The sequence below is a fragment of the Notechis scutatus genome, chromosome 2 (assembly GCF_049901735.1).
Source record: "Notechis scutatus isolate UNSWTSFEM ecotype Mainland chromosome 2, rNotScu1.2, whole genome shotgun sequence".
In the NCBI taxonomy this organism is placed as follows: domain Eukaryota; kingdom Metazoa; phylum Chordata; class Lepidosauria; order Squamata; family Elapidae; genus Notechis; species Notechis scutatus.
This window is the reverse complement of record NC_142010.1, coordinates 225,646,992-225,672,635: the sequence shown is the minus strand read 5'-3', so window position 1 is coordinate 225,672,635 and position 25,644 is coordinate 225,646,992. Positions and strand designations below refer to the sequence as shown.

The following is a 25,644-nucleotide window of genomic DNA, read 5'->3' as shown; positions in this document are numbered from 1 at the left end:
AACCACCCTAAGACGACCAGGCCAAAGGCCACGTAGCAAAAGGGAGCCGCGGACACATGGAAGAGCGGGTGGGAAGGGGCGTTCAGAACCGCGGCGCGCGCCCGATCGTTTCGCTTTCCCCCAACGAAATCGCAAATCGGTGTCAAGCGCGAGATTCATCGCGTTTCCTTTTGCAAAGAAGCCGAAGCCTGGCACAAGGGCAGAAGAAGCGCGCTCGAGGACTCAAGAAACAGCCACGCCCGGGGCCGCACAACGGGCACACTCACCGGCTGCCGCAGCGCCCAGACACAACTACCAGGACCAGCAGCTACCGAGAACGGTTTCCTGAAATTCGCCCCCCCAAAAAAAATTAAAAAATGCGCAGGCGCGCCGAGTTTTTATTTTTTTATTTTTTAGAACCTCCTCTCCCTTTCCCTCTGACGTCAGAGGGCAAACCACGCGAGGTTGTCCGGTTCAGCATTCGCGGTGGTGATGGGAGTTGTGGTTCACCGTTCGATTCCACGCAGTTAGTCTCATTGTACGCAGCTTCGAAGTTTTCACTTGTTTGGGGAGAATACGTTCCCTTTTACTACTGGATGTAATGCACTTTTCCTTTTACTGATTTTCTTCACTCTGTTGCTGAAACACACATCTACTGGATTGCATTGCGAGAAATGCACGCAATCGTTTGTGGGGTGGGGAATTATGCTGCAAAATTTCACCTTGAGGATTGATTTTATTTTATTTTCTACACGAAGCATATATTCTTGCACATTGGATCCTATAATTAGGTGGCGAGGACAGAACTACATTACTGCACAAGTATTCTGATTTCCTAATTTTATTATAACCTATGGCTAGTTCCTCTCTTCACAAACAGTGGTCCCTGGTCCAATATTTACACCGTGTCTTCCTGGTTCGCTCCTCATTTTTGATTTATTTAATTTCCCGTTTCCCCCGCCTTTCGCATAGTAAAAAAGGACGAGCTTTTTGCAAATTCATAACGTTGGACGGGAAGACCGCTTAAGCGCATTCAGTTACCAATGCATTCAGCATTGGCTTTAATAACTAATTTTCCCCAAAATTTATCACGGGAGTGGTAGTTTTCCCTAGTGCAAATGTCCCCCCCCCCCGGCATAATGGTGTTATTTGTCGATCACGAGCTTCCCAGCTGTGGAATGAATCATCTGGCAGGCTCAGTCAAGTGAAGATCTGCCTGTGTGCGAAATGAAAATGGCTCCGAGAAGGAATTCTGAAAGGAAGGGGCTGGAGCCTTTGCTCTGAACGTAAAGAAGAAATGGGGAAACGGGGGAGAAACTCCGCTTGCTTTACAAACTATATAATAGTTAGCTTGTGCCTTCTGCTGGTCGGATTTGTTTCTTGGGGACCTGTAAAGGCGAGGCCTTTGCTCCATCCTAAAGAGAGCTGTGGTACTTGTGGAAAGCCTAATGTTGTGCTGGTGATGTGCGATTCTTTTGTAAGTAATTTGTTTTATTTTAACAGGCCATTTAGACAATTTTGTTTTTCTACTGACTTTGATTGAAGGAAAAGATGACACAAGACTCATTTTCAGCTACTGACCTCTTCCCCAGTGTGATGCCCTCCAGATATTTTGGGAGAGTAATTCCTGTGGCCATAGTAGGAGAAGATTAGTGGAAGATGTAATTTCATATCAGGGAGTCCCATGTTCTGGAGAGTTGGCCTACTGTGTGTCTCTTTTGGCTGCTTCACCTTTCTGTCTCTTCCCATTTGAAGCAGAAACCTAATGCATCATTAGCACTGAATGTGAACTCAGTAGCTAAATTTTATCCAAATAATTTGAGTATATTCACTATGTAAACTGCAATCCTACTGAACATTTTCCCATTGAACCAGTGGAATGCACTTCCAAGTAAAGTTGCATAAAGCTACCATGCCTTTCCAAGATAGGAACAGTGAAAATGAGGAAACAAGTGGTGCAAACATTTCAGACAGTTATTTGTGTACACTAGGGGGGCTACCAACACAATTAATAAAATAATAGGTTGAGAGATTTTGCAAGTTTTTCTGTGTTTTTAAATAATGGTGAGAAGATGATTAGGGTTAGAAAAAAAATAGACATGTCTATTAGACTTTTAGCCATGAAGTTGCTACCAAAAATGACAGTTGCGTACGCACATGTCAGATTGCTCTCATGGAATCCTACAGAAAGACAAAAGCTTTTAAACACACAATATTTAACCCAAAGGTGCTTTTTCCAAAATCCAATAGAACATCAGCCAATAGAAGGTCCCCGAAGGCAGAGTCCCCAGCCGCTTCAGGGCGTGGCATGGCTGCCCATGTCCCCTCGCCATTAGGCAGTGTCTTTCAGGTGATGAAAGCTCCCCAAGTGCAGTCACTAGCCACTTCGATCGGCCGGTAGAAGCGGCCTCAGAGCGAGCGCACACACACACACACACACACACACACACACACTCCCCTTGCCGTGAGGCCGCGCTTCTATCGGCTGACGAAAGCTCCCGAAGGCAGAGTCCCCAGCCGCTTCAGGGCGTGGCGTGGCTGCCCATGTCCCCTCACCTTTAGGCAGTGTCTTTCAGGCGATGGAAGCTCCCCAAGTGCAGTCACCAGCCACTTCGATCGGCAGATAGAAACAGCCTCGCGGCGAGGGGAGTGTGTGCGCGCTCGCCCCGAGGCCACTTCTATCGGCCGATTGAAGTGGCTGGTGACCGCACTTGGGGAGCTTCCATCACCCAAAAGACACTGCCTAATGGCGAGGGGACATGGGCAGCCACGCCACGCCCTGAAGTGGCTGGGGACTCTGCCTTCGGGGAGCTTTTGTTGGCCGATAGAAGCGGCCTTGCGGCGAGGTACGTGCATATGGGCTGCTCTAGGTGGGGGAGGAAATTAAGTCACCCCCAAAAAGACGGCCTAGCCATTTTTTCAGGGGTCAAAAAAAAATAAGGCCCGGCCTTATTTTGTGAGAAACACGGTAGAACTCACCTAGTTTCTACCCTGGTGCCCTAACCCCTACATAAAACTGGCTCTCTTCTCTCCCTAAAAACGTACCTAAAATATTTAATTTTAAAAATAAATACAATACATAAATTACACATTTTCACCACTGATTTGTAATACTCCTTAATCTCCAAATGCATTCTCATAAGTCATTTTTTTCCCTTGCAGGATGGAAGGCTAACATTTTCCCCAGAAAATGAAACAGTAGTTTTGCCTTTTATAGAACTCATGAGGAGGCAAGGCAGTCTCTTTCTTAATGCCTACACCAATTCTCCCATTTGCTGTCCATCCCGTGCAGGTAAAGTTATACAAAAAAAGGAAATATTTGGATAAATGGCAGAACAAGAATAAAGGACCTACAGAGAAAATATATTCCTTCCTTGAGAAAGGAGAGAAAATATTTTGATGGATTTTCATGCTATAGGACAGTGATGGCTAACCTTTTCATCCTTGCATGCCGAAAGTGTGTGCGTGCACCCACATGTGCACACACATGTCCCTGCACCCATAATGCAATGCGCACATGACCCCCCTGCGATATGCATGCAACCCCCGTGTGCCCCGCGCCTCTGCGCACATTTCCCAGTGCATCCACCCCCTGCACATGAGCGGCAGATACCCGACAATCAGCTGGCTGGCGGGAGATGCACACTCATGCGCAGTGGAGCTGATGGCTCATGTACCAGCAGAAATGGCTCTGCGTGCCACTTCTGGCACACGTCCCATAGGTTCGCTATCACTATAGGAGTTCACAGGGAGCTTGCACAGTATTGTTCCACAGAAGTGGCAAAAAAATTATCTTCAAAGTCACAAGTCACTTGACTTATGGTCTGCCTTCCAAATTGTATCAAGTGAAGAAAACAGTTGTATAAACAAATTGTTTTACTAATATTTTTTCAGCTATGTGGAGTGGCCTTTTCCCTCACTTAACTGGGTCTTGGAATAACTTCAAGGGCTTAGATCCAAATTATACTACATGGATGGACCTTATGGAAAAGAAAGGTTACTATACTAAAAAATATGGAAAACTAGATTATACTTCTGGACATCATTCATTAAGGTGAGTAAAGAATGAAATATATATCCAGGGTTTATTGATGAAATCTCAATAATTTCATTGTTGTTCTTTTTATTGATTAAATGCTTTTCAGTGCTCCTATCTTTCAACATGAAAACAGTGTCTCATAGTCAAGGGCTCACTGTAAAAATTGTTTCAGATATAATTCTTAAAATGAATAACTCCTGTGACGAACTGTTCCTCTCTACTCCAGTCTCATGAAATGATTTCTATTTTATGGTTAAACAAAACTTTGAATTAGAGGTTTGCTTCTGTTAGTGCTGTGGCATTACCAGTAAACATTCTACCTTTTAAAAATGTGCCTTATATGAAACATGAAGTATGAAGTGAATGAAGGAGGTATGTATGAAAATGCTTCTCATATATTTTTTACTAATTTGGCATTTCACACTCCTCAAAGTTGCAATTGGTGTCCAGCTTCATTCTTTATGTATTATTTATGTCAAATCTTGTCTAGATATTAGGTTAGTCCTAATAATACAAAAAATAACAAAGAGGGATTTTATTGCCTGATAGAATCCAGTCTGTTATATCTATTTGCTCAGTGGTAGTAGGAATAGTGGTATAAATAATGAAAGCATAACATCAACAAACTTTTTGGAGCCATATGCAGTTCTTGAGAATTTCAGGGAAGTAAAAATCAGTGTTTAAGTGTGACTTCTGGTGAGCCCCATGACTGTTTTGATGATATCGCTCAACTCTCAGCTGCTCATAACGCAACCCTTTGAAAAAAGCTTGACCAGGACTCATTTCTTAATTATCTTTGGATCTATTTTTTATTGCTTTGAAAATATTAAGACCCTTCAGAACTACAAGTTTTTATTGCATTCACTAGGGAAAACTCTTCCTTAGCTTTAGAGAAAGGAGTTTAAATACAGTTTTAAGAACTTGAAAAAAACATTAGCATTTGGAATAAACAGCAAAATGGTATACAGAGTTAAAAATGGGCTTACATTGACTTGGAATAAAAATTTGAAATTAAAGTTAAGAATTGTTCCCCATAATTTTTTGGATGAGGGAGTTCTTTGGAAAAAAATCAATATAGAAAGGGAGTTTGAAGGTTGGACACTAGAGGGAACTAGAAGAACATAAATATTAAAGATGAAGAATACTTAAGTTTTACTTGTTATCAAAGAATGCAGCAAAATACCTTCACAGTGGATATTTTTAAGGATATCTTTGAACATCGGCATCAGAAATTGATTTTAATAATATCTGATACCATATAAGTGTGTTAGTGATGTCACAGACAAAGAACAAGCTATATTGGATAAGACTGAAATTGATTTGAATATGTATTTAAATATGACAAGTTACAACAATGATATGGAAAAAGATGATATACTAGATATACATATGAAACTGGCTGATGTCTTAATATTTAAAAGGAACATAAAGTAACAGACAAAAGAGTGATTTAGATGACCTTTTCTTACTGAATGTACAAAAGAGCTATTAAGTTCTTGAAGGATTATTTGACAAGGGACACAAATAATGAAATGAAATCAAGTTCTGAAATTATTTCAAGTGATTAAAAATTGTTAAAAGTACAGGGAAGGAGTATAGAGTTGGCTTATTTGAACAAGGTTAGAATTGATATTTCATTATTTCTGGTAACTTAATGGACTTTTGCTGATAAGAAATGAAAAACAAGGCAATTTGAGCAATGAGATAGGCAAAGTAGAGAGGTTTTGTTGAATTTTGAGAAATGGTGACAACTTACTAAAATTGTACTTGTAATAAAGGGGGAAATTATTTTTATATACTTTTTAATTATTATTTTATTTTCTATACTTTTTATTCTTTGTATTTTTTATTTTTTGGTAGTTTGTAATACATGTTTAAAAGGTATATTGGACAAAGCCTATAAAAATGCTTGATATTGTTCATTAAAAAAACAATGATTATGTGGATATTAATTTCAAAATGGATTTAGAATTAATTAATAAAGCTGCTATTCAAATCATCTGTCTACACTCACTTAGCCCTGCCCCAACACAAGTTAAGGATGTTAGGGAGACTGACTAATGGTTGTTTTCTTTATAGGTAGATGCTATCAGACTGAAGGGAAACAAAACCAGGGGAATCCACTAATCCTTTCCCTTAACTTGTCCTACTGTAAAGCCGTAGGGCCTTGGATGGTGTGTATCCCTTGAGTATCCTGCCCTATTGTTTTGATTGCTTTGTAAGCAACCCTTTCATTCTGAAATCAAGCAGAATACAAATAAATATAGGAAAATGTCTTTCTATTCCAGAAAGGATAACTCCAAAAAATTTTTTTAAAATAGAATAACAACCAATCATGCAAATCCCTATATTTAGGAATTCTGTGGGAAGCTGCCACTAACAAAGCTGGCAGAAATCTTTCTAAGGGTTTTGGTTTGAATGATGTGATGAAATACAGTAGATCACTTTTTAGCAGAGATGTAGGTCACGTGACTGTTGTGGTAACTAGAAAACCCTCATTGGAGTAGAGATTGTTCAATTTTTGATAAAAAACAACAACAACAGAATAGGGATAACAGGGAAGTTGAATACTTTGCCTAGCACTTTTGGTGGGGGTGAGGGGGGATGGAAAATGTATAGATGGATGCAGGATGAAACAAAGTTTGAGACAGAAATCTTCAGAAATTGCTTTGTTTTACAGTCACTTTTCAGTTTATGTTGTTTCCATGGAAACTAATAATTGCTTAAGTCTCTACTGGCCGTTAGTCAGGTTTGGATGATATTTGACTAAGGTCAGTAATGAAACAAAGCCATAGATAATTCTAGCTGTAGCCATAGATAGATTAAATATTTCTCTAAAATCACAGCCTGTCCCATGATTTCAATGCACACCATCTACTTTGGCATGTTGCATGAACTGAATAATCATATATTGGCCTACATTTGCTGTTACAAGGAAGAACCTTGCTATAATTGGTTTTACTGAATGTTGCAGAAAGCCTAACTTGATCATTCTTGTGGTCCCTTCTAGTTTTATAGTTCTGTGATTCTGTGGAGCACAACTGGCTTCAGGTTCATACATTCTTACCTTTACTTTCTGCTTCTATAGCTGCTGTGAGAGACATAGGAATAGCGTGTAATTTGGTGATATATACATGTACTGTGCAGCCTAACCTTTTAAACTGCAGCAATAGTTAATAAAAACAAGACAGCATCATAATCTTGGGTAATTTGCATGCAATTACAATTCAAAAGCATACCTTGAAAGCTCTTCTTATTTTCAGTAACCGTGTGGAGGCTTGGACCAGAAATGTTGATTTTTTGCTTCAGCAAGAAGGCAGGCCTGTGGCTAAACTCATAGGCAACAAGACATATATAAGAGTTATGCAAAAAGATTGGAAGGTTACTGAAGAAGCAGCAAATTGGATAAAAAATAAGGCAACTAAACTATCACAGCCCTTTGCTCTGTACCTCGGACTAAATTTGCCTCACCCATATCCTTCACCATCCTCAGGAGAAAATTATGGGGCATCCACATTTCTCACATCTCCATATTGGCTACAAAAGGTATGTATATACATAACATATGAAAAAGATTTAATAATTCTTTGTCATCTTACTCTTTATTGGTACATAAGTCAACCTCAGTCTAATATTTATTATTCATTTGTTTGACTAATTGATTTATGGCACTCCTTTTCTTAAGGAGCTCAAGATAGTGTATTAAACCTTCTCTCCTCTGAAGTTTTCCCCACGACATCCTGTGAAGTAGTTTGGACTGAGAAATAATAACTAGCCAAAAGTTATCCAGTGAGCTTCTCTGGCTGAGGGACTTTGACCATGCTACTAGATCAGTCTTCCATAATCTGATATTTTCCAAAAGTGTTGGATTCAATGACTCAATGAATCCCTTAGTTAGCCAAGTCCCTTAGCTAGCCTAGATGAAGATCTGAGGTGATTGTAAGCCAGCATTTCTAAAATGACCTGGGATAAATTATTGGAAGCCAAGTAGGTATTCTGACTTAGGCTTTCCCAACAGCACGAAGCCAAGTTTTTTTATTTAATTTACAATGAATTTCCTCTCCAACAAAGACCTGGCCAACAGTCTTTCAAGATAGTTCCCAATTCCAGACCTTTATCAGGCTTGGAGAATGGCCAGGTCAATATCTTTCAGATGCCGCAATACTTAATTATCTCCTGCAAAGCTCCACTCCCCTTTCACTCCCTTTTATTCTCTAGGAGAGGGACCATTCACCATCCACCTGTGGCTTTACTCCCAAGTCAGCTCTTGTTCCTTAGCTGTTCCCTTCTTCTGGCAACTCTGTGCATGCGTACACTGGGAACAGGCTCTAGCTGTTCTTCTGCCTCACTGATGTCTGACTCCGAAGGCAGCTGATAACTGTCAGATGACCCTGGCCCCATCTCTGCCTCTGATGCAGAGCACTCCTCAGAGCCTTCCCCAGACTCCAAGACTGGCCCATGTTCCTCCCCAAACTCCTCACTGTCTGAATCTGCTACCAGCTCTGTTGGTCATTGTTGGGCCACAATAGTAGGGCTCCTTGCTCTAGCAATGTCTTTTAGCATAATTGCTTCACCAGTGATTCTGAAACACCTACTGTATACTGACAGGATAGTTTGCTGTGAGTGCTACTTGCTGAATAATACAACAGCATCAGGAGACTGAAGGAAGTATTGCAAAAAAACTGGTAACAATCTTATAAGCATCTAAATCTGGATCCAACCACCATCATATACTATGTACAACAGGGGTGTAAACTTGCAGCGTCTCAGCGGCGTCACATGACGTATCAGGATTTTTTCCCCTTCACTAAACTGGGCGGGTCTAGCACATGATGCATCCGGTCCACAGGCCACGAGTTTGACACCCCTGGTGTATAACAAGTTAAAGAGCTGTATAGGAAGATTGCTTAATGTAAGTCACTAATGGAAAACAGGAGGAGGATAGGGAGTGAGTATGGCCAATGCATTTTGCTTCACCAGAAAACATGGTGGTTCACCAGAAAACATGGTTGTTCCACATTTGATGGATTATGAATGGTTAGACATCATGTAAGCATAGTAGTAACAGCATTTTCTTTGAAAAGTGGTGTGAGTGTGTGTGTGCTTGAATCTTATAGGATTTAAATTGGCAATGGATACATTGTATTGACTAGTGATTGATGCCCATATAATCTTTGAGATGAAAAACTTTGCTGATCTTGTAGTCCCTTAGGCTATGTTCCCACAATAAAAAAATGGAACCAGCTGCCACAGTTAGGATGAGCTGCATGTGATAATGTCATTTTATAAACTGAGCAATTATGGTGTTTACTATTATAGACTTTGCATTGCCAATCTGTTTCTTGTTATGTATAATAAGCTACAATTAGATTGATCTTACTTAGAGACACTACAAGGCCTTCTCTTTTTATGGAAATTGCTGTCTGCTAGGGCAGGAAAATATAATTTTACATTTACATTTGACATTTTCTATTTTAATGCTGGAAAAATCCAGCTGTTTTCTTGAATAAAAACCAGGTAGTGCTATTATTTTCATGAAGAGGAGTCAAAAGCTCCTGTTTATTTGTATTCCAAGTGAACTATTCCCAGATGTTTTACAATGGCTACCACACTCTCTAGCCCTGTTGCCATGGCTCCTGCTGTCGAAAGGCACTGCGGCTGTGTAATGAAACGATTTCTCCACAGAAGCATCCTCACTTAACATATTTATTTTTTTTATGGTTAGGACAGGAATTTTAGTTTGCTGTCAGCCATTAAATAATCGTTACTACGTATTTTTTTCTTACAGCATTTTCATAACTGTAGTATTTTTTTATGTTTAACCCAGACATTGTAAACTTACAATGTAAATTTAGCTCTATTTTTGCTAGTGTTTCTCAGTTCTGAACATTCTTAAATTGAGAAGAACCAACCATAACAACACAAGAGCACACAATAGATACAAACTCAAAGTTAACCGCACCAAACTTGATTGCAGGAAATACGACTTCAGCAATAGAGTGGTCAATGTCTGGAATACTCTACCCGACTCTGTAGTTTCTTCCCTAAACCCCAAAAACTTTAACCTTAGACTGTCTACTATTGACCTCACCCCTTTCCTAAGAGGTCTGTAAGCGTGCATAAGCGCACCAACGTGCCTACCGTCCCTGTCCTATTGTTTCTCTTATTCTTCTTTTATTTTTCTTATATGTACCCATTTCATGTATTCACAACTATGTATACACTTATACTTATTATCTTGTAAACAATTGGCAAATCAAATAAATAAATAAATAAAAATAAAATAAATAAGTATGTTAGGTCCCTACAAGGTTCGAAAATGGTTTGGAGAAATGCTTTGGACTTTGCATGAGTTCTCTATTATTCATTCAAGTAGCCTAGCTTTTCCAGATTTCTGCATGAGTATAAGAAAAATGCCACTACTTTGAGTCAACTCTATGACTGTTAAAGCAGTGACAACTATTTTTCAAGGTCCTTTGGAAGACTATAAAAACCCAGACTGCTTTAATGATAGCTCAGTGATGCCTTCTCATGCAGTGTTCAGAAGGATTTTTAAAATCATTTTGGAAGGGTACATACCCATAATGGACTTCAATCAGTTACTTCAATCTGGATTACTTCAGAAAGTCGCAAAAAGCCTATTTAAGTTTTTCTCTGTCCCTTTTTATTCTAAACAAATCAAGACATGGTTGCTTTGAGTGTCTTTGTCTCAGGGCTAAGTAATCTTTCCTCCAAGTCCCCATGACTTGCTTATTCCTCCAGGTTATTGCTGTTTTTTCTTAGCTGCTATAGTGATTCATCTAAGTATATTGGAGCCGTACTGAACAAATCAGTACCGCATCATGTTTTCTGTCTATGAGGTTGCCTAGTGACAAACACAGTACTTTTATATATTTGTGGTGCCACCTCCAGTGTAAATGATTGATCCAAGTTTTGACTGTCTAATTGGAGCAACTTGAGCAGAGTTAGAACTGTAGGACTGCCATCATGACAGTACAATGCAACCCATATAAATGTAAACAGTGTCTTTGTATTTTTTTTTTCCATATCATAATTTGCTATTGGTACATACGGCTACATGCTGCTAACTGTTCTGCTGACATGTGGAATAACAGTACAGAACAACAGAATTATAAAGTTGGAAGGGACATTGGAAGCCTTCTAGTCCAACCTCTTGCCCAAGCAGGAAACCCTATACCATTCCAGACAAGTGGCTGTCCAGACTCCCTGGTGATGGAGCACCCACAATGTCTGAAGGCAAGCCCACTGCTTGGAATGGGAAAAGTATGGAATTCCATCTCGACTGGAATAGAGCTTAACCTGAATTCATTTTTTGCTGTTCCTTTGGTGATTCGGCTTAGAGCAGTGCATCAACACGAGGCTCTCTTAGTACACTGTGTTGCTAAGCAGATGGTCTTTAAGGCAATATATTAGCTGGCTTCAGCTCGGAAGCATGTGGTTTGTTTTCAGATACATGAGATGCAATAAGCAAGGAAGATTTTGCAGACAGAGAATGCATTGTAGAGGCACTTACATGATATGAGAATAAGTTTCAAACGGCCCATCTCAAAACTTCTTTTAAACCAGCAATACCGTGTGAAAATAAATTGTAATATTCAGTTTACAATCTCTGAAAGTTTGACACTGGCATAAAAAAAAAGAGACAGAATCTCTCAAAGAACATGCAAATCGAGAGAGACACAGCAGTGATTGTAGGATTTCTTTGCACTGAGTACAGGTAGTCCTCAACTTACAACAGTTCATTTTGTGACTGTTCAATATTACAATGGTGCTGAAAAAAAGTGACTTATGACCATTTTTCACACTTAGGACCGTTGCAGCATCCCTGTGGTCATGTGATTTACATGACTATCATGTGATAGTCATGTGATTTATGGACATGTGATTTACATGACTATTACATGACTATTTACATCCCTATGGTCATGTGATGGTTGCAGTGTCCCTGGGTCACATGATCCCCTTTTGCAACCTTCTGACAAGCAAGAAAAGATCAATGGGGAGAGCAGATTCACTTACAACTGTGTAACTAACTTAAGAACTGCAGTGATTCACTTAACAAATATGATGAGAATAGTCATAAAATGGAGCAAACTCACTTAACAAATTTATCACTTAACAATATAAATGGTGGGCTCAATTGTGGTCGTAAATTGAGGACCACTGTATCAGACTAGACACCTTCCTCAAAACCCTCCTTTTGGCCAATTCTTTGAGCTCTTATTCCTCATGCTATTCTTCAGTTAGGTTTCAGTAGGCGTCATTTAGCAGAATGCATATGATTCCTCTTTTGCCCCTACTTTTGTTTTCCTTTCCTTGTCGTCCCCCCCCCTTGTCAAAATAGATAGTAAGCCTCAGAGGAAAGGACAACTGTCCTTAGTAACATTTTTGAGTAACAAGAATCTGTAACTGGGTAACATTGCAAAAAGAGTATTTTTGAACGGTTAGTTTTAAGAATACAGATTAAAAATCAAACTGTGTAGTTGACACTCCCATCATGTCTAGGTTTGTAACTAAATTAAAGTTTGCAGGAGCAGTTTTAAACAAAGTTTTTTTTGCTGTTATCCTACTCATTCACATATTTCAAAAGAAAGTCCAGACAACTGTTTTCTCTTTGTAACTGTCCATCACTTTTTCATCTCTTCTACTAAAAATGTTACATATAAAAGGATGATTTAGCTCTGCAGGGTCCTAGTAGTGCCAGCAGCTGACCTCCCAGAAAAAGTTCAGTTTTTCATTTCTGTGCACTAGGAGAGAAATCTTCTTTGTAGTCTCATTTTCAATCAGCATGCTTGCTTTTGGCACCTACTTGAAAATTGTCAGAAAATTACAAATGCACAATAGAGCTATTTTATAAAATGCAGCACATTTCTGTTTTGTTATTAGGTGAATTATGATGCCATAAAGATTCCAAAATGGCCTCCATTTTCAGAGATGCACCCAGTTGATTATTATTCTACTTACACCAAGAACTGCAGTGGGCAATTTACACAGGAAGAAATCAGAAATATTCGAGCACATTATTATGCCATGTGTGCAGAAACGGATGCCATGCTTGGTAGGTGATACTAAGTTATTACTTTCATAATATATACATTCATGGATACGGTTATTATCCTGATCTTAGTGATGCAATTTTTGTACGTTGTCAGAAATTTTAGAACTGTTACTCGTGGAAAGCTTTTCCCTCCCAAAAAGGTACTTGAAAGTATTTTATATTGCATTTTCCTTTATTCTTTATTTATTTAGGTATCTGCCTATATAGATTCATGAAGAATACAATACATCCATGTTAAAATACTCAGCATTATAACAAGTCCTTTACGTGATGATATCAAAGCTATTATCTGGGAATGTCCATACATAGACCTACCAATTTCAGATCTGCAATTTATTTGGTTATATTAGAGCAGGGGTGTCAAACTCAAGGCCCACAAGATGGATCAGGCCCATGGAGTGCTTAAATCTGGCCCGTGGGTTCGGCCTAGAAATAGCAAAGGACCGGCCTGCTGTGCCTCTGGCAGCCAAAACAGGGCATGTGGGGGGGGGCACAGAGTGCTGCAGGAGACCATCCAGGCCAAAAATGGGGCACGGAGGGTCCTCCTGCAGCAAAGTGCTGCAGGAGGCGTCCATCCAATGTCTCCCCCGCGGCCGGCCCACAAAGAACTATTTATTTATTTATTTATTTGATTTGCCAATTGTTTACAAGATAATAAGTATAAGTGTATACATGGTTGTGAATACATGAAATGGGTACATATAAGAAAAAATAAAAGAATAAGAGAAACAATAGGACAGGGACGGTAGGCACGTTGGTGCGCTTATGCACGCCCCCTACAACTACAATGCTGATCCAGCCCTACAAGAAATCCTGTTTGACACCCATGTTTTAGAGCAAAGGAAATTCTTAATATTTTGGAGTGCTTTCAGATGCATCCTCTATAAGGATATTTCTTTGGGTCAAGAAAAACATCTCTGCCATCAGGGCTGGTTCTTGGTATCTACATTAGGCTCATACTATTTGCTAAGGACAGTTGGTGATGATTCCCTATCGCTTGTAATGGTGCCCGTTGGCTGCATGAAAGGAATTTGATAAAAGGAGAAACTTCAGGGGAAGATCTTTGTTTGGAGTCCTGTATTTTTATTTCCTTTGTGGCTTCAACTACTTCTAGGATTATGACTTCTTATGTTTAGTATATGGCTTCACTGACTAGGTGAGAGGAAAAATCTCTTCAGATGTTTGAAATTATATAATGGCATAGAGTCTGCCTTAAAATGGTTGCTTGCTAAGTTGGAATGTTAATTCATTCAGAAAATATCAGCCTCGTTTTATAAAAAAAATGTGAAAATTAGGCAGGAAAACAAACAAACGTGTGAAATCTAATAAACCAAAAAGAATTTGATCAAGTTTTCAGTAACTTGAGTGACACACAATATCCTGCTTTGGCTATAATCTCCTTGACTGAAACTGCTTATATATTATCAACATTTGCTTTTCCTGTACTATAGATTTTCAATTACTATAGATTCATGGGCCTCCAATTATTCTAACTTGCTTTAAAATCAGCATGGCATTCAGAAACTCAAGGAAAATGTCAGTTTTTGTGCTTGTCATAAATTGTGCATTTGAAATAAATTAGATGTGAATTAAACAGTTATTCAGAAGTTAACCTATATTTATATAGTTTTTAATTAGGACTGTTCTTAGCTTTAGGAATTGATCATATTAAAGTAAGGTTCAGTAATATGGAATATTTAATTGATGTGTTTCATTATGAGCTGCATCTTAAGAACTTCTGTACACTGAAAAACACATTTATTAATAGGATGCAAAGCATAACCCTATGAAGTGTTAGATAGAAAATATAATAATCTGCTCTTACAACTTTGAAACAATCTTATCATTAGAATATATGCTTTTAAGTTTGTGTGATGATGTTCATTTTTACTAATTTTCTACTCGTAACATAATAATTATGGGTCAAGACTTTAGAATGATTCTGAAACATCGATCCTTTTGTTTTAATTGTCAGCTCGGATATAAAGCTATGTTTAAAAGAAGCTGAATTTTCTGATGCAGTTTGTAAAGTTTGAGGGGGGTTGAAATATAACCTGGCCCTAAGAGTTAATCTCCCAGGAGTTAAATTTTGAGCAGGCCTTTAATTTCATTATTAGGATTTTGGATTGCCGTAGATATTAAATCTTAAGTTTTACAAAATAGTATTTCAAGTATGGAGTTTTGGAAATCAGTTACATTTGATATTGTTAAGCTTTGAAAAAAACTTAGAGCTTTCAGGGAGAAACTTTGTTGATCACTTAACACTAAATGTTCTTGTTAGCAAGGAAGTATTTCTCAGAATGTTTGCAAATATCAGTGCTATTTAATTAACATCTTAACATGTTTTTCCTTGTCTTGTTTTACAGGTGAGGTACTTTCTGCTCTAAATGAAACAGGACTGCTTGGAAGAACTCATGTAATATTTACTGCGGATCATGGAGAACTTGCGATGGAACACAGACAGTTTTATAAAATGAGCATGTATGAAGCAAGTTCCCATATTCCCCTCCTTATAATGGGTCCAAATATTAAGTTGCAGTCCATATCAAATATGGTGTCCCTTGTGGATATCTATCCTACCATGCTTGGTAAGCAACATTTATCCTATAGCAATAAAATTAGTATTTATGGGATTGTTTGCCTTTTTTTTTTTTTTTGCTATTATTGTTGCCATTGTTTCATCTGCCTGTCTTTTCTGGGTTAATTTTGTGAGACAATCCTAGTTGATAGGAATTACAAAGCTTTCAGGATACTGCCAAGACCTTAAACAATTAAAGTTGACTACGTAATGACAGTGAAGGGAAAGGAAGGTAATTGAGAATGAGGCTGAACCAAGAGTCTGAATAACAAATCTATACTTTTCTACATCTTTTGGATTTTAGGGAAAATGATCCTTAATCTACACTCTAGCAACTAATTCCCTTTCAGTGGTTGGTGCTTACATGATATAAACTGGCAAAAACAGTGCACCAGAAAATGCCTTTCTCTATATCCACTTGTACTTTTTAATTTTCAGTCCAATTGCTTTTATTGACACCATTGTTTTAGGATTAATCTATTATTTCCAAATTTCAAAGCATTTCATACCTTTTCATTTGACACAGTGCCCCTCGTTACTACAGATATGCCACTTGGTTGGTCTTACTACAGACATGGCACTAACTGGTCTTTCTGGTTGCAACCTCCTCAAGAGAGGCTTCCCCTCTTTGGCAGGTAGTAGACCTCTTCCTAGTTATAGAGTAACTAGAACACCTAAGAATACATCCACATCTCACTTGTTTTTATGTTGGCTAGCAGCATTTAGTAACATTAAATGATGGAATTTATTAAAGTGCTATGGACGATGTGATTCCTCTGATTCTAAGGGTGAAGAGGAAAACATAGTAGATTCTCAACCTGAGGTTGATAAGCTGTCAACTACCCTGTTTCTCCAAAAATACGGCCTTCTCCAATAGGAAGTCCCAGCATAGGCATGAAATGAAATTAAGCCCCTCACCCCAAATTAAGACCTATATTAAAACATGTGAAATGGGGGAGAATGGTGGGGGGGTCTTGCCGTTAGGAAGTACTTTTGTTGCACACCTGGATATGGTGCTGCCTGCGTTAACCCCGATACAAAGTGCCCCACCAACGCCAAGGTCAACATCCAAGCCGTCGCCGCCCGCCCACCCAAAGATGCAAGAGGGAGGAATTAAGTCACCCCCAAAAAGACGCCCTAGCCATTTTTTCAGGGCTCAAAAAAAATAAATAAGACCCGGCCTTATTATATGAGAAACACGGTACTTGGGAGAGATCAGTCTCAGTGAGCGTAAATGGCCACTGATAGCTTTAGTAAAAGGTCAGACCTTATCCATAGAAAAAATGCCAAGCCCTAAATAGGTTAAAGTTAAAAAAGAAAGTCTTAAGAAAGAAAATTAAGAAAGCCTGGCTCTTTAATTAAGCAACTACATTGACTCCCGCTACATAAGACTGAGCTCTAGGTCCCCTCCCCAATTAGAAAAAAATACCGTTTCCTGACCTGTGTTCCTGTAATACCTTTCTTCACATTCTTCCTTCCTCCTAGTGAGGTACATTCTCAGTTGCCACAACAATTGTGCTATTAGTTGTCTCAGAAACTGAAATACCATGGAGATGGAGATTTTTCAGGCTCTTCGAAGCTGCTGTAAAGTGATGTTCAGGCACAGCTCCAGAAATCCAGAATGCAGCTAGTTTTGTCCTACACACAGTGGACCTGAGGCGGGGGGGGAAATAGAATTTATGCTACCAGACTAACAACCAGAATCATCATTTTACATTCTTACTGTTCTGCTAAGGAGGAAGTTTTGCAGCTTGCCACAATGCCCTTCGCAGGACACTTTGATTTATCCAGGCCCACTATCTAGTCTTAAGAAACTTTTAGTGGTCACCCGTCAGACCTGGTGTTTGAAGATTTCTGTTTCTGGTTGGAAACAACTCTCCTCTTTCTTGACCTGTTTTCCTGTGATATCTCTTATTTCCTCCTTTTTCCTCCTTGCACTGTGATTAGACATTCATTTTGATTTTCAACTGGGAACTGAATGTGGAGTTCTTTGGATTTCAGCCTATAAACTGCTTTACACTTGGGGAGGGGAGTGGGGGGGGCATTCCTGCCTCTAAATTCTTCAAGTTAGCAGTCTGTGACGCTGGTATATTATACAAGGAAGCAATCTCTTTTTGAAATCTTTAAGTTGTTACATACTGTCTAAATGATGAGCCCTTAGCTCTGCCTCACTATGGTATTAATAGAAGATACAAAACATCTAATAAAGCCTTTCAGACTTGTAATTGCCTTCTTTTTCTGTTTCTATCATCCAAGCCTCGGATATGATTTAGTGTTCTTTTTAAAGTAGAGTTTAATACCATTTCCTTAAGTATCAAGGATGCAAGACAATAAAAGCGTGAATAATGCTTCCTGAATGGTTATTCGGATTGTTCTCAACCAGGGCCAGATTCACTTTACAATCAAGTTACTAACTTAAACAACTGCAATGATACACTTAACAACTATAGCAAGAAAGGTCATAAAATGGGGCAAAATTCACTTAACAACCATCTTGCTAGCAATGGAAATTTTGAGCTCAGTTGTGGTCGTAAGCCAAGGTTTACCTGTAATTTGGAATAAGAGCTAGGTCTTCTCAACAGGTTGACACTTTTGAAGTAATGATTTAAGAATTGTTCAAAAATTGAGAATGCTTTCTCCTGCTGCAAAATAGTCCTTTCAAGACTACATTCTGACAGGAGCTTTACTAATCAGGCGAACCATAACTTTCAAATCTTCAGCCCTCCAATTTAGTTAGCAATTTTTGATTCCAACTGTATCACCACCCCGCCCCAATCTTCCTGAAGTTTGTATTTTTAAATTGCTGTCTTTCCTGTTCTGTTCATCCCCATATGTTCTCCTGATTGCTCTATCCTATAATCAAAAAGATAAAAATAAAAACACAAATCAACAGGATTTAATTTATTTAGATGAGTAATAAAACAAATGATTAATGTTACTTTCTCAGCCATCCTGGTTGTTAAAAACATGCATATTTTCCCTAATATATAGTACATTTTATCTATCCATACTGTTTTGTTTTATAAGATATTCTTTCACTCTATTTCATGCCTTAAACATGTAATGATGCTCATGCATTTAGTGCCAGCGCCCTAAAAGAGCTTCTGATGTAGCTTCAGTTCTGAGTAATTTTATGGCAAGTATGTTCCTTGAACTGAACTTTTCAAAATTGCAAATGGATATTAAAATGAGTACAATGGCTGTTGAGTCAAACTATTTTTTGTATGAGGGACAGAGGCAAAAAAGTACCATATGTGTGTTGTAAATCAACTCTCCAAACAGCAGAATGTATTCATTGATTCATACATACGTATATTTATTTGTTTTACCCTGCTTTTATTACTTTTATAAATAACTCAAATTGGCGAACATGCCTAATGCTCCTTTCTCCTTCTATTTTCCCTTCAACAATGTTAGAAATTCTGTTTTCTTACTCAGTTGTCCAGATGATGGTAAAAATAGTGATTACTGCAGACTTCTATGTAGACTAATGAATAAGGAATATAAAAGGTTGTGTGTGCCAATTTCTAAACTTGAATAATGATAATTACTCAGAAACTTTAACATATTGAACCATGGGTACATTTAATTAATTAAATTTAACACCAGTGAGTAGAACCAATGTTGGCAACCATCTTCTGAAAATATGTTAACTTCTAATGGTAGAAATTGAATATTATGCCTTTTTTGAATAAGTGTTAAGATCATATTAATATGAACTCAGCAGACAATTGTGTGCATATCAATAAATACATTTGGGGTGCATTTCATTAACTCAGTGGAACTGAGATCTTTATAGACTTTAATTTTTTCTGACAACCAAATGTAACAACATTTAAACATCAGTCCTATGCTCAGAATAGCTCTATTCAATATAATGGATCGTCACTCTGAGTATAGAACTGTGCCACTAACTTCCATTTGGAACATAAAATAGACATAAAGAAAAGAGGCACAGTAATATTACCAGAATAGCAAAAAGTTGAAGTGGTTGAAATGGTATAATTTCTGTTCTCTTCTCCTCATACATTTTGCTTCTTATTTCAGCTTATTTCAGGTTTCTAATTGTTTTCTATCAAATTTACACTTGTTTTCAGACATTGCAAGTTTCCCCATTCCAAAAACCATCAGTGGATATTCACTGATGCCTTTGATATTAGAAAATATTACAAAAGCCCTATCTAAAAGACGCCGTCCTCCTTGGATTCTGAGTGAGTTTCATGGCTGCAATGTGAATTCTTCAACCTACATGCTGCGAATTGACAAGTGGAAATACATTGCTTATTCAGACAGCCACTCTGTATCTCCTCAGTTGTTTGGTAGGTTTACCATTTGATGAAAATATCATTCTTATTCTCAGATGCGATCTGAACGATCAAAATAAGCTGATTCACTTCCACGTTATGCAGGCTCAGCTACACAGTCCTTGCCCTGTACTAGCACAAGATCTAAAACTGTGAAATAATGCATCTGTGTTATGCCTTGTTCCGTTCAGCAAAAGAACAGAGGAGTGATGCACATCTAGGGTGAAGAATATTGATTAAAATTTAAGGTCCTGTAAAAGAAAGCCTGAAAAAATCTGTATCAATGAAAGTCAACATGCAGTTTTAATTCAGCATACAGTACAATAGAGAACATAGGTCAAAGAATGCAAGAAACACTGCCCACAGTAGGAGACAGAGAAGATAGCTGTGCTTTTTAAGTATCCAATACCCATTGTGGTCTCCTGGAATCTATAAATGTGGGTTTCAATCTCATATTGAACAATCTAAGAATTATTATGGTTCGTTGCACAGCTCAGACTAGATTTGGCGTTTTTGTCTATCTGTCAAGTCCTTTCCAAGAACTTGGGATAGGCAGATGTGGATGTTTAATGGTGTTACAGATATTGTTGCAGGATGTAAGCTGTTCCAAGCAAAGCTGCCTTTTGCAATTGATTAATGGTGATATTTTCAATTCTGATGTTGTTCAAGTGGTACTCCAGACAGTTTGGAATTGCACCCAAGGCACCTATTACTATTGGTACTATCTCTGTTTTCTTTTGCCGTAGTCATTCTAGTTCTGTTTGCAGGTGTTTATGTTTTGTGAATTTCTCCCAATCTTTTTCTGCTGTCCCAAGACATTGCAATGTTCATTGTGCAAATTTTTTTGTCCTTCTTATCAACATTTGGGATATTGTATATCAGGTGCTGATCTGTTTGAATTCTAAAGTCCCATAGCACTTTAGCTTCTTCATTTTCTATTACTTTGTGTATAAAACAAGGTAACTTTATTGTCACATTTTTACTGCAAGCACAGAGGCCCACATTGAAAATGAAATTCTGTTGCCTGCTCTCAAAAAGCAGTGTATATCTACCCAAACACATACATAGCACACATATACACACGCTATATACATACATAAATACAGTATATACTTGCACCATACATAAATATAGTATATACTTGCACCATACATATATATATTAATCAATGTCCATTTTGAATGCGTAGCAGAAAGAGTAAACTTGAGAATTCACAAGCTGGATGCTAAATGGAACAAAACTGCGACTGAATCTAAATGTTCTGCTTTGGATACAATGAAGCAGGGGTGGGATTCAGGTTTTTTAACAACCGGTTCTGTGAGTATGGCTTAGTTGGTAGGTGTGGCTTGGTAGTTATGTGACTGGGTAGGCATGGCCAACTCGACATCACTCATGTCAAGGGCTGCTTCTCCTCGCCTGGCCTCTCATGACAGTGGGGAATGCTGCAACAGTCATAGTGTGAAAAAGTGGTCATAAGTGTAAAAAATGGTCATAAGTCACTTTTTTCAGTACCATTGTAACTTTGATTGGTCGCTAAATGAACTGTTGTAAGTCAACTGTTGTAAGTTACCTGTACAAAAATACAAAAAGCTTCTTCGCTTGCAAAAAGCTGCCCTAAATACCAATCATTAGATTAAAAATATCTGCAAGCCAGAGTTACAAATCAGGCAGGGTGCCAGAGCACCTTGAGGAATGAAAATAGTTAAAATTCAGTGATAACTATCAAGTAGCCAACTCTTGCTCATAAAGTGAAACCCTTTAGCAGAGAGGTCATTTAAGCTCTCCAGAAGAAGCACACCCAGGAAAAGCAATCCTTAGATCCATTTGTACCACTTAAAGCTGGTCTCACTCACCTCACAAGATATCCTAAGGAAATCATCCAGATTTAAGGAAAGGTCACATGCCCCCCAGAAAGGCAATAAAAAAAATCAGTGCCAAGCTTGCATCCTGCCTCTTAGAAGTATACCCCAAAAGGACAGTGCCAGATAGTACTAAAGCAGTGAGGAAGACCCCCTCCCAGATAGAAAAAGAAACCATGAGGCAGGAAAAAATTCAAACAAAATACAAATAATGAAATCACAACGGTAGCTGTTGCTTGTTGAAGCTGAATAGGGAAAATTATCCCATCAATAAACGCAGGATTAAACTTCACCAAGCACAGAATTAACCTTCACCAAAAATCAGTTTTAGACCAAAACTCAGAAAGAGTATGTAAACTCACGTTTGAATGTCAATTTTTCTAGCAAGCCAAGAAGCCTTGCTGAATGTCACTCATCTTGGTTCCCTGTCACTAAAAGCTTTGCTTCATTATTCAATTATTTCTTCAAAGTGCTGATTGTCCAGGGAAGTATTTCCTCCCAACAGCAGTGTAAAATCCTCCCAACAGCAGTGTAAAAATCTTAAAACAACCCTTCCCATTTAATAAAGCCAACCCCCAAAAGCTCCGGAGACAGTAAGTCTAGGCTGTCTGCCAAGAATGTAATAAGGGTGGAAAAAAACAAAAGGAGATTGCTTCTAACTACCAGTTCTCCGAACTGCTTAGAAAGTTAACAAGGGGTTCTATAGAACCGGATAGAACTGGTAGAATCCCATCCCTGCAGTGAAGCCTCCTCCATGAAGGTAACAAGGAAAGCAGGTTGTGAAGAGGATGTGTAGTGTCCCAGACAATCCTGTGGATCCTACTCAAGCATCGTTTACATCAAGGGTGTCAAACACAAGACCAGTGGGCTGCATCCAGCCCATGAGATGGTTAGATTGGGCCCATGGGGCCGTCCTGGAAAATGTAAGGGGCTGGCCTGTGTCGCTTCAGCCTGGTCTACCCAATGTGAAGAGGAAATTAGGCCACCATGGCTTCGGCCTGGTCTACCCAATGCAAAGAGGAAACTGAGGTCAACCACAGCCCTGATGCGGCCCTCAGTGAAATTGAGTTTTGATACCCCTGGCTTGTGTACTATGTCCCGGATAGAAGGAAGTTAACTACCAATGATCTTTTCTGCTATCCTCACTACTCTCTGCACCGCCTTCCTGTCCAAAGCAGTATTTTTGGTCCTACAAATTCTTGCTTGCAGGCAATTATTTCATTAATTATTTCATGTTACTTCATTATTTCATATTAATTCATGTGCAGCGGGCTCTGGTGTCCAGAGCAGGTCAGCTCCCCTCAAGGTTGAGAAAGGTCTCATGACAGATGTCCTGGGTAAAAGACACAAAGCCACTGCCCCCTCCCCAAAGAATCACTTGGTGTTGCTGTAGGTTGAGAAGGAAGCCCTGTCCTATGCTGCTTCCACTCAGTTCTAGCTATGGAGGTGCCAAATAAACCTTTTTGCTATAATTACACAGGTCACAAAACTGGACCTTTTTGTGGCTATATTGATGGTTATTTAAATTATAATAATAATTATAGCCACGTAAAGCCCTAGGCTTGTGACGTGTACAAGCTTGCTGCCTTAGCTTAACTGTAGTAACAAGGGTTGGCAAAATAACTTAATAGTGTGTGCATTCTTTTTACAGTGTGTGCTAATAAGATGTAATAATAATAATAATGTACATGCAGATATGTGCCCCTTCAAGGGAACATAGGGCGCAGCCCCTAAGCCTTAAGTAACTTGTGATTCCTTAATAAAAAAAAATATTGAACCAGTGTGATGGCCTAGAGGTGGACCTCTCGCCTCACAATTGGGAGGCTGTGAGTTTGATCCTAGGTAGAGGTTAATATTTGGAATAGATTCTCCTACTCAAACAGGGGGTTGGACTAGTTGACACTGAAGGTCCCTTCTGTTATTCTATGTCTATTCATTAATGGGAATGGTTCAAAGGTCTTTATATCCCCAACAATTTCCCTTTCTTGGGAGGCAACCCTTCTGCGAAGGGAGGACCAGTTCAATCATTAAAAAAACACCTTCAGTTTTTTTCCACAGCTTTGCAAGTCCTCAGCTTCATTGCCTCCCTTTACAGAATTAATTCACCCTGCTGAGAGAGGATCAAAGTGTTCTTCCTCTTTAATCTTATTTGCCCACCCCATCTTTACTTTCAAAGGGAGGCTGTAAAATGCCAGTGAAGTTTTAATGAGAACTTTCCTTCCTTCCCTCCCACCCTCCACTCTCCTTTCCACTCCCACTCAGAAAACTGTTATGATTATAAAGGCTTACATTTACTGCAGACTGAGTGTAAAGTGGAAGAGGATAGCTTCCCCTCCCCCCCTGCAAATATAACATACCTGTGCAGCAGATACATACAATTTAAAATCCTTTTCAAGTGACTTCTCTCAAACTGATGATAGCGTCAGCATATACCTCATCTCTGTTCAGATAGGAGATGGAGCAACCTATTATTCGATGTCACCAACAAATAAGCATCCTGTTGAATTCCAGAGGCATACTTTTCTTCTGTAGTTGCTGCAGAGTGTGTGCAAGATTCTGATATTCTAATATGATAACATAACTGGTGGAGGAATTGCAAATATGAAGTGTTTATTGCAAGAGTACGGTAATTTCTTGATTTAATTAACATTTAATTTAATTTCATGGTTTAATTAACATTGTTATTGGAGTGATTCAATTTCTTAACTGAATTGGAAGCAGACTACACAATTCCAGTTTTCTAAACTTAAGCTTATGTTTATTGTAATTTCTCTTAACCTATTGTTTTTCTTTGTTGTAGATCTTTCAAATGATCCAGATGAACTAACAGATGTAGCCACAAAGTTTCCAGCAATCACACAATCTTTGAACAAGAAGCTATATCATGTAATTAACTATCCGAAAGTCTCTACTGCTGTTGAACAATATAATAAACAGCAATTTATTAGCTGGAAGCAAAGTTTAGGGCAGAACTATTCAGATACAATAGCTAACCTTAGATGGCATTGGAGCTGGAAAAAGAACCCAAAGAAATATCAACACGCCATTGACACATGGATTAATGAATGAATTAGTAAGGTTTCAGATAACATACAAACATTGTATTGAATAATTTATATCTTGCTGCTGTAAAAGAGAACATAAAATCAAAATTGTCCACTGTTCCCAGCTTCCCCATCTCCCTATAAATTCACCCTATCAACCAATTCCTTAACCAGGGTGCATTAGTCAGATTCAAAACTAGTTAAGAAGACAAATTCCTTGTGTGTCCAATCATACTTGGCCAATAAAGAATTCTATTCTGTTCTCTTCTAAAACCTGATAATGGATAACATGATGCTGCTATCGGTTGTGTTGTAATAAAGATAATGACACCACATATGTAGTGTAATTGGGCAAATGGTGATGCCATTATATCAGTGTGTCCCAACATCTAACAACGTATTTAAGTTGTTGCATTTATACAATCACATGGTCATGCATGTTGTAACATTTGCTCTGCTTACTTTCCCAATGATTTGATTGTCCTCAGGGCTTTTTACGTAAAAAAAAAAAAATCAAACTTATCAGCTCTTGCCTCTCTACTCCTACAATATGGCACTTGGATGATAAGAAACATTCCATGTCCTTTTGACTGAGGTTCTTCATCTGGTGGCCTGTAACTAAGCCATACAATGTGAGTCCTTGGTGGTGTCTGAGCTTGGTTGTTTGCTTGCAGATAGTTCATTACATATGCATATGGATATGGATACAGGCAAACAAAACGATGTTTGGTTTGGGTGTTATATAAATCCAGTCTGATGTTT

At 38.6% G+C, this 25,644-nt stretch overlaps 2 protein-coding genes across 3 annotated transcripts in view; one reads left to right on the top strand and one right to left on the bottom strand.

Moving 5' to 3' along the window:
- The window catches only part of SKIC3 (SKI3 subunit of superkiller complex), a 47,453-nt gene extending 47,096 nt beyond the window's left edge, over nt 1–357 (bottom strand). Inside the window, exon 1 of the mRNA XM_026672445.2 lies at nt 267–357. The gene's annotated coding sequence lies outside the window, so the exon portion shown is untranslated. The remainder of the gene's footprint in view (nt 1–266) is intronic.
- On the top strand, nt 343–25,215 carry ARSK (arylsulfatase family member K). 2 transcript variants are annotated; one of them, XM_026672610.2, is made up of 8 exons: nt 343–1,456; nt 3,142–3,271; nt 3,874–4,033; nt 7,282–7,564; nt 12,926–13,097; nt 15,464–15,685; nt 19,773–19,994; nt 24,639–25,215. In XM_026672610.2, exons 1-8 carry the CDS (start codon nt 1,277–1,279, stop codon nt 24,905–24,907), a joined length of 1,638 nt encoding a protein of 545 aa, XP_026528395.2. In that variant the 5' UTR covers nt 343–1,276; the 3' UTR covers nt 24,908–25,215. The 2 variants fall into 2 exon arrangements, with proteins under 2 accessions (XP_026528395.2, XP_087814291.1); XM_087958165.1 differs by lacking the exon at nt 3,142–3,271 and having other exon boundaries at nt 1,321–1,456.
- The last annotated feature ends 429 nt before the right edge of the window (nt 25,216–25,644 follow it).

Bases quoted from the DNA above. Each gene is read 5' to 3' on its own strand.
- ARSK (XM_026672610.2), top strand. From the start codon at position 1,277: ATGGGGAAACGGGGGAGAAACTCCGCTTGCTTTACAAACTATATAATA. The intron at 3,272-3,873 runs GTAAAGTTATAC...ATATTTTTTCAG, and splicing joins TTGCTGTCCATCCCGTGCAG to CTATGTGGAGTGGCCTTTTC. The intron at 15,686-19,772 runs GTAAGCAACATT...ACTTGTTTTCAG, and splicing joins TATCTATCCTACCATGCTTG to ACATTGCAAGTTTCCCCATT.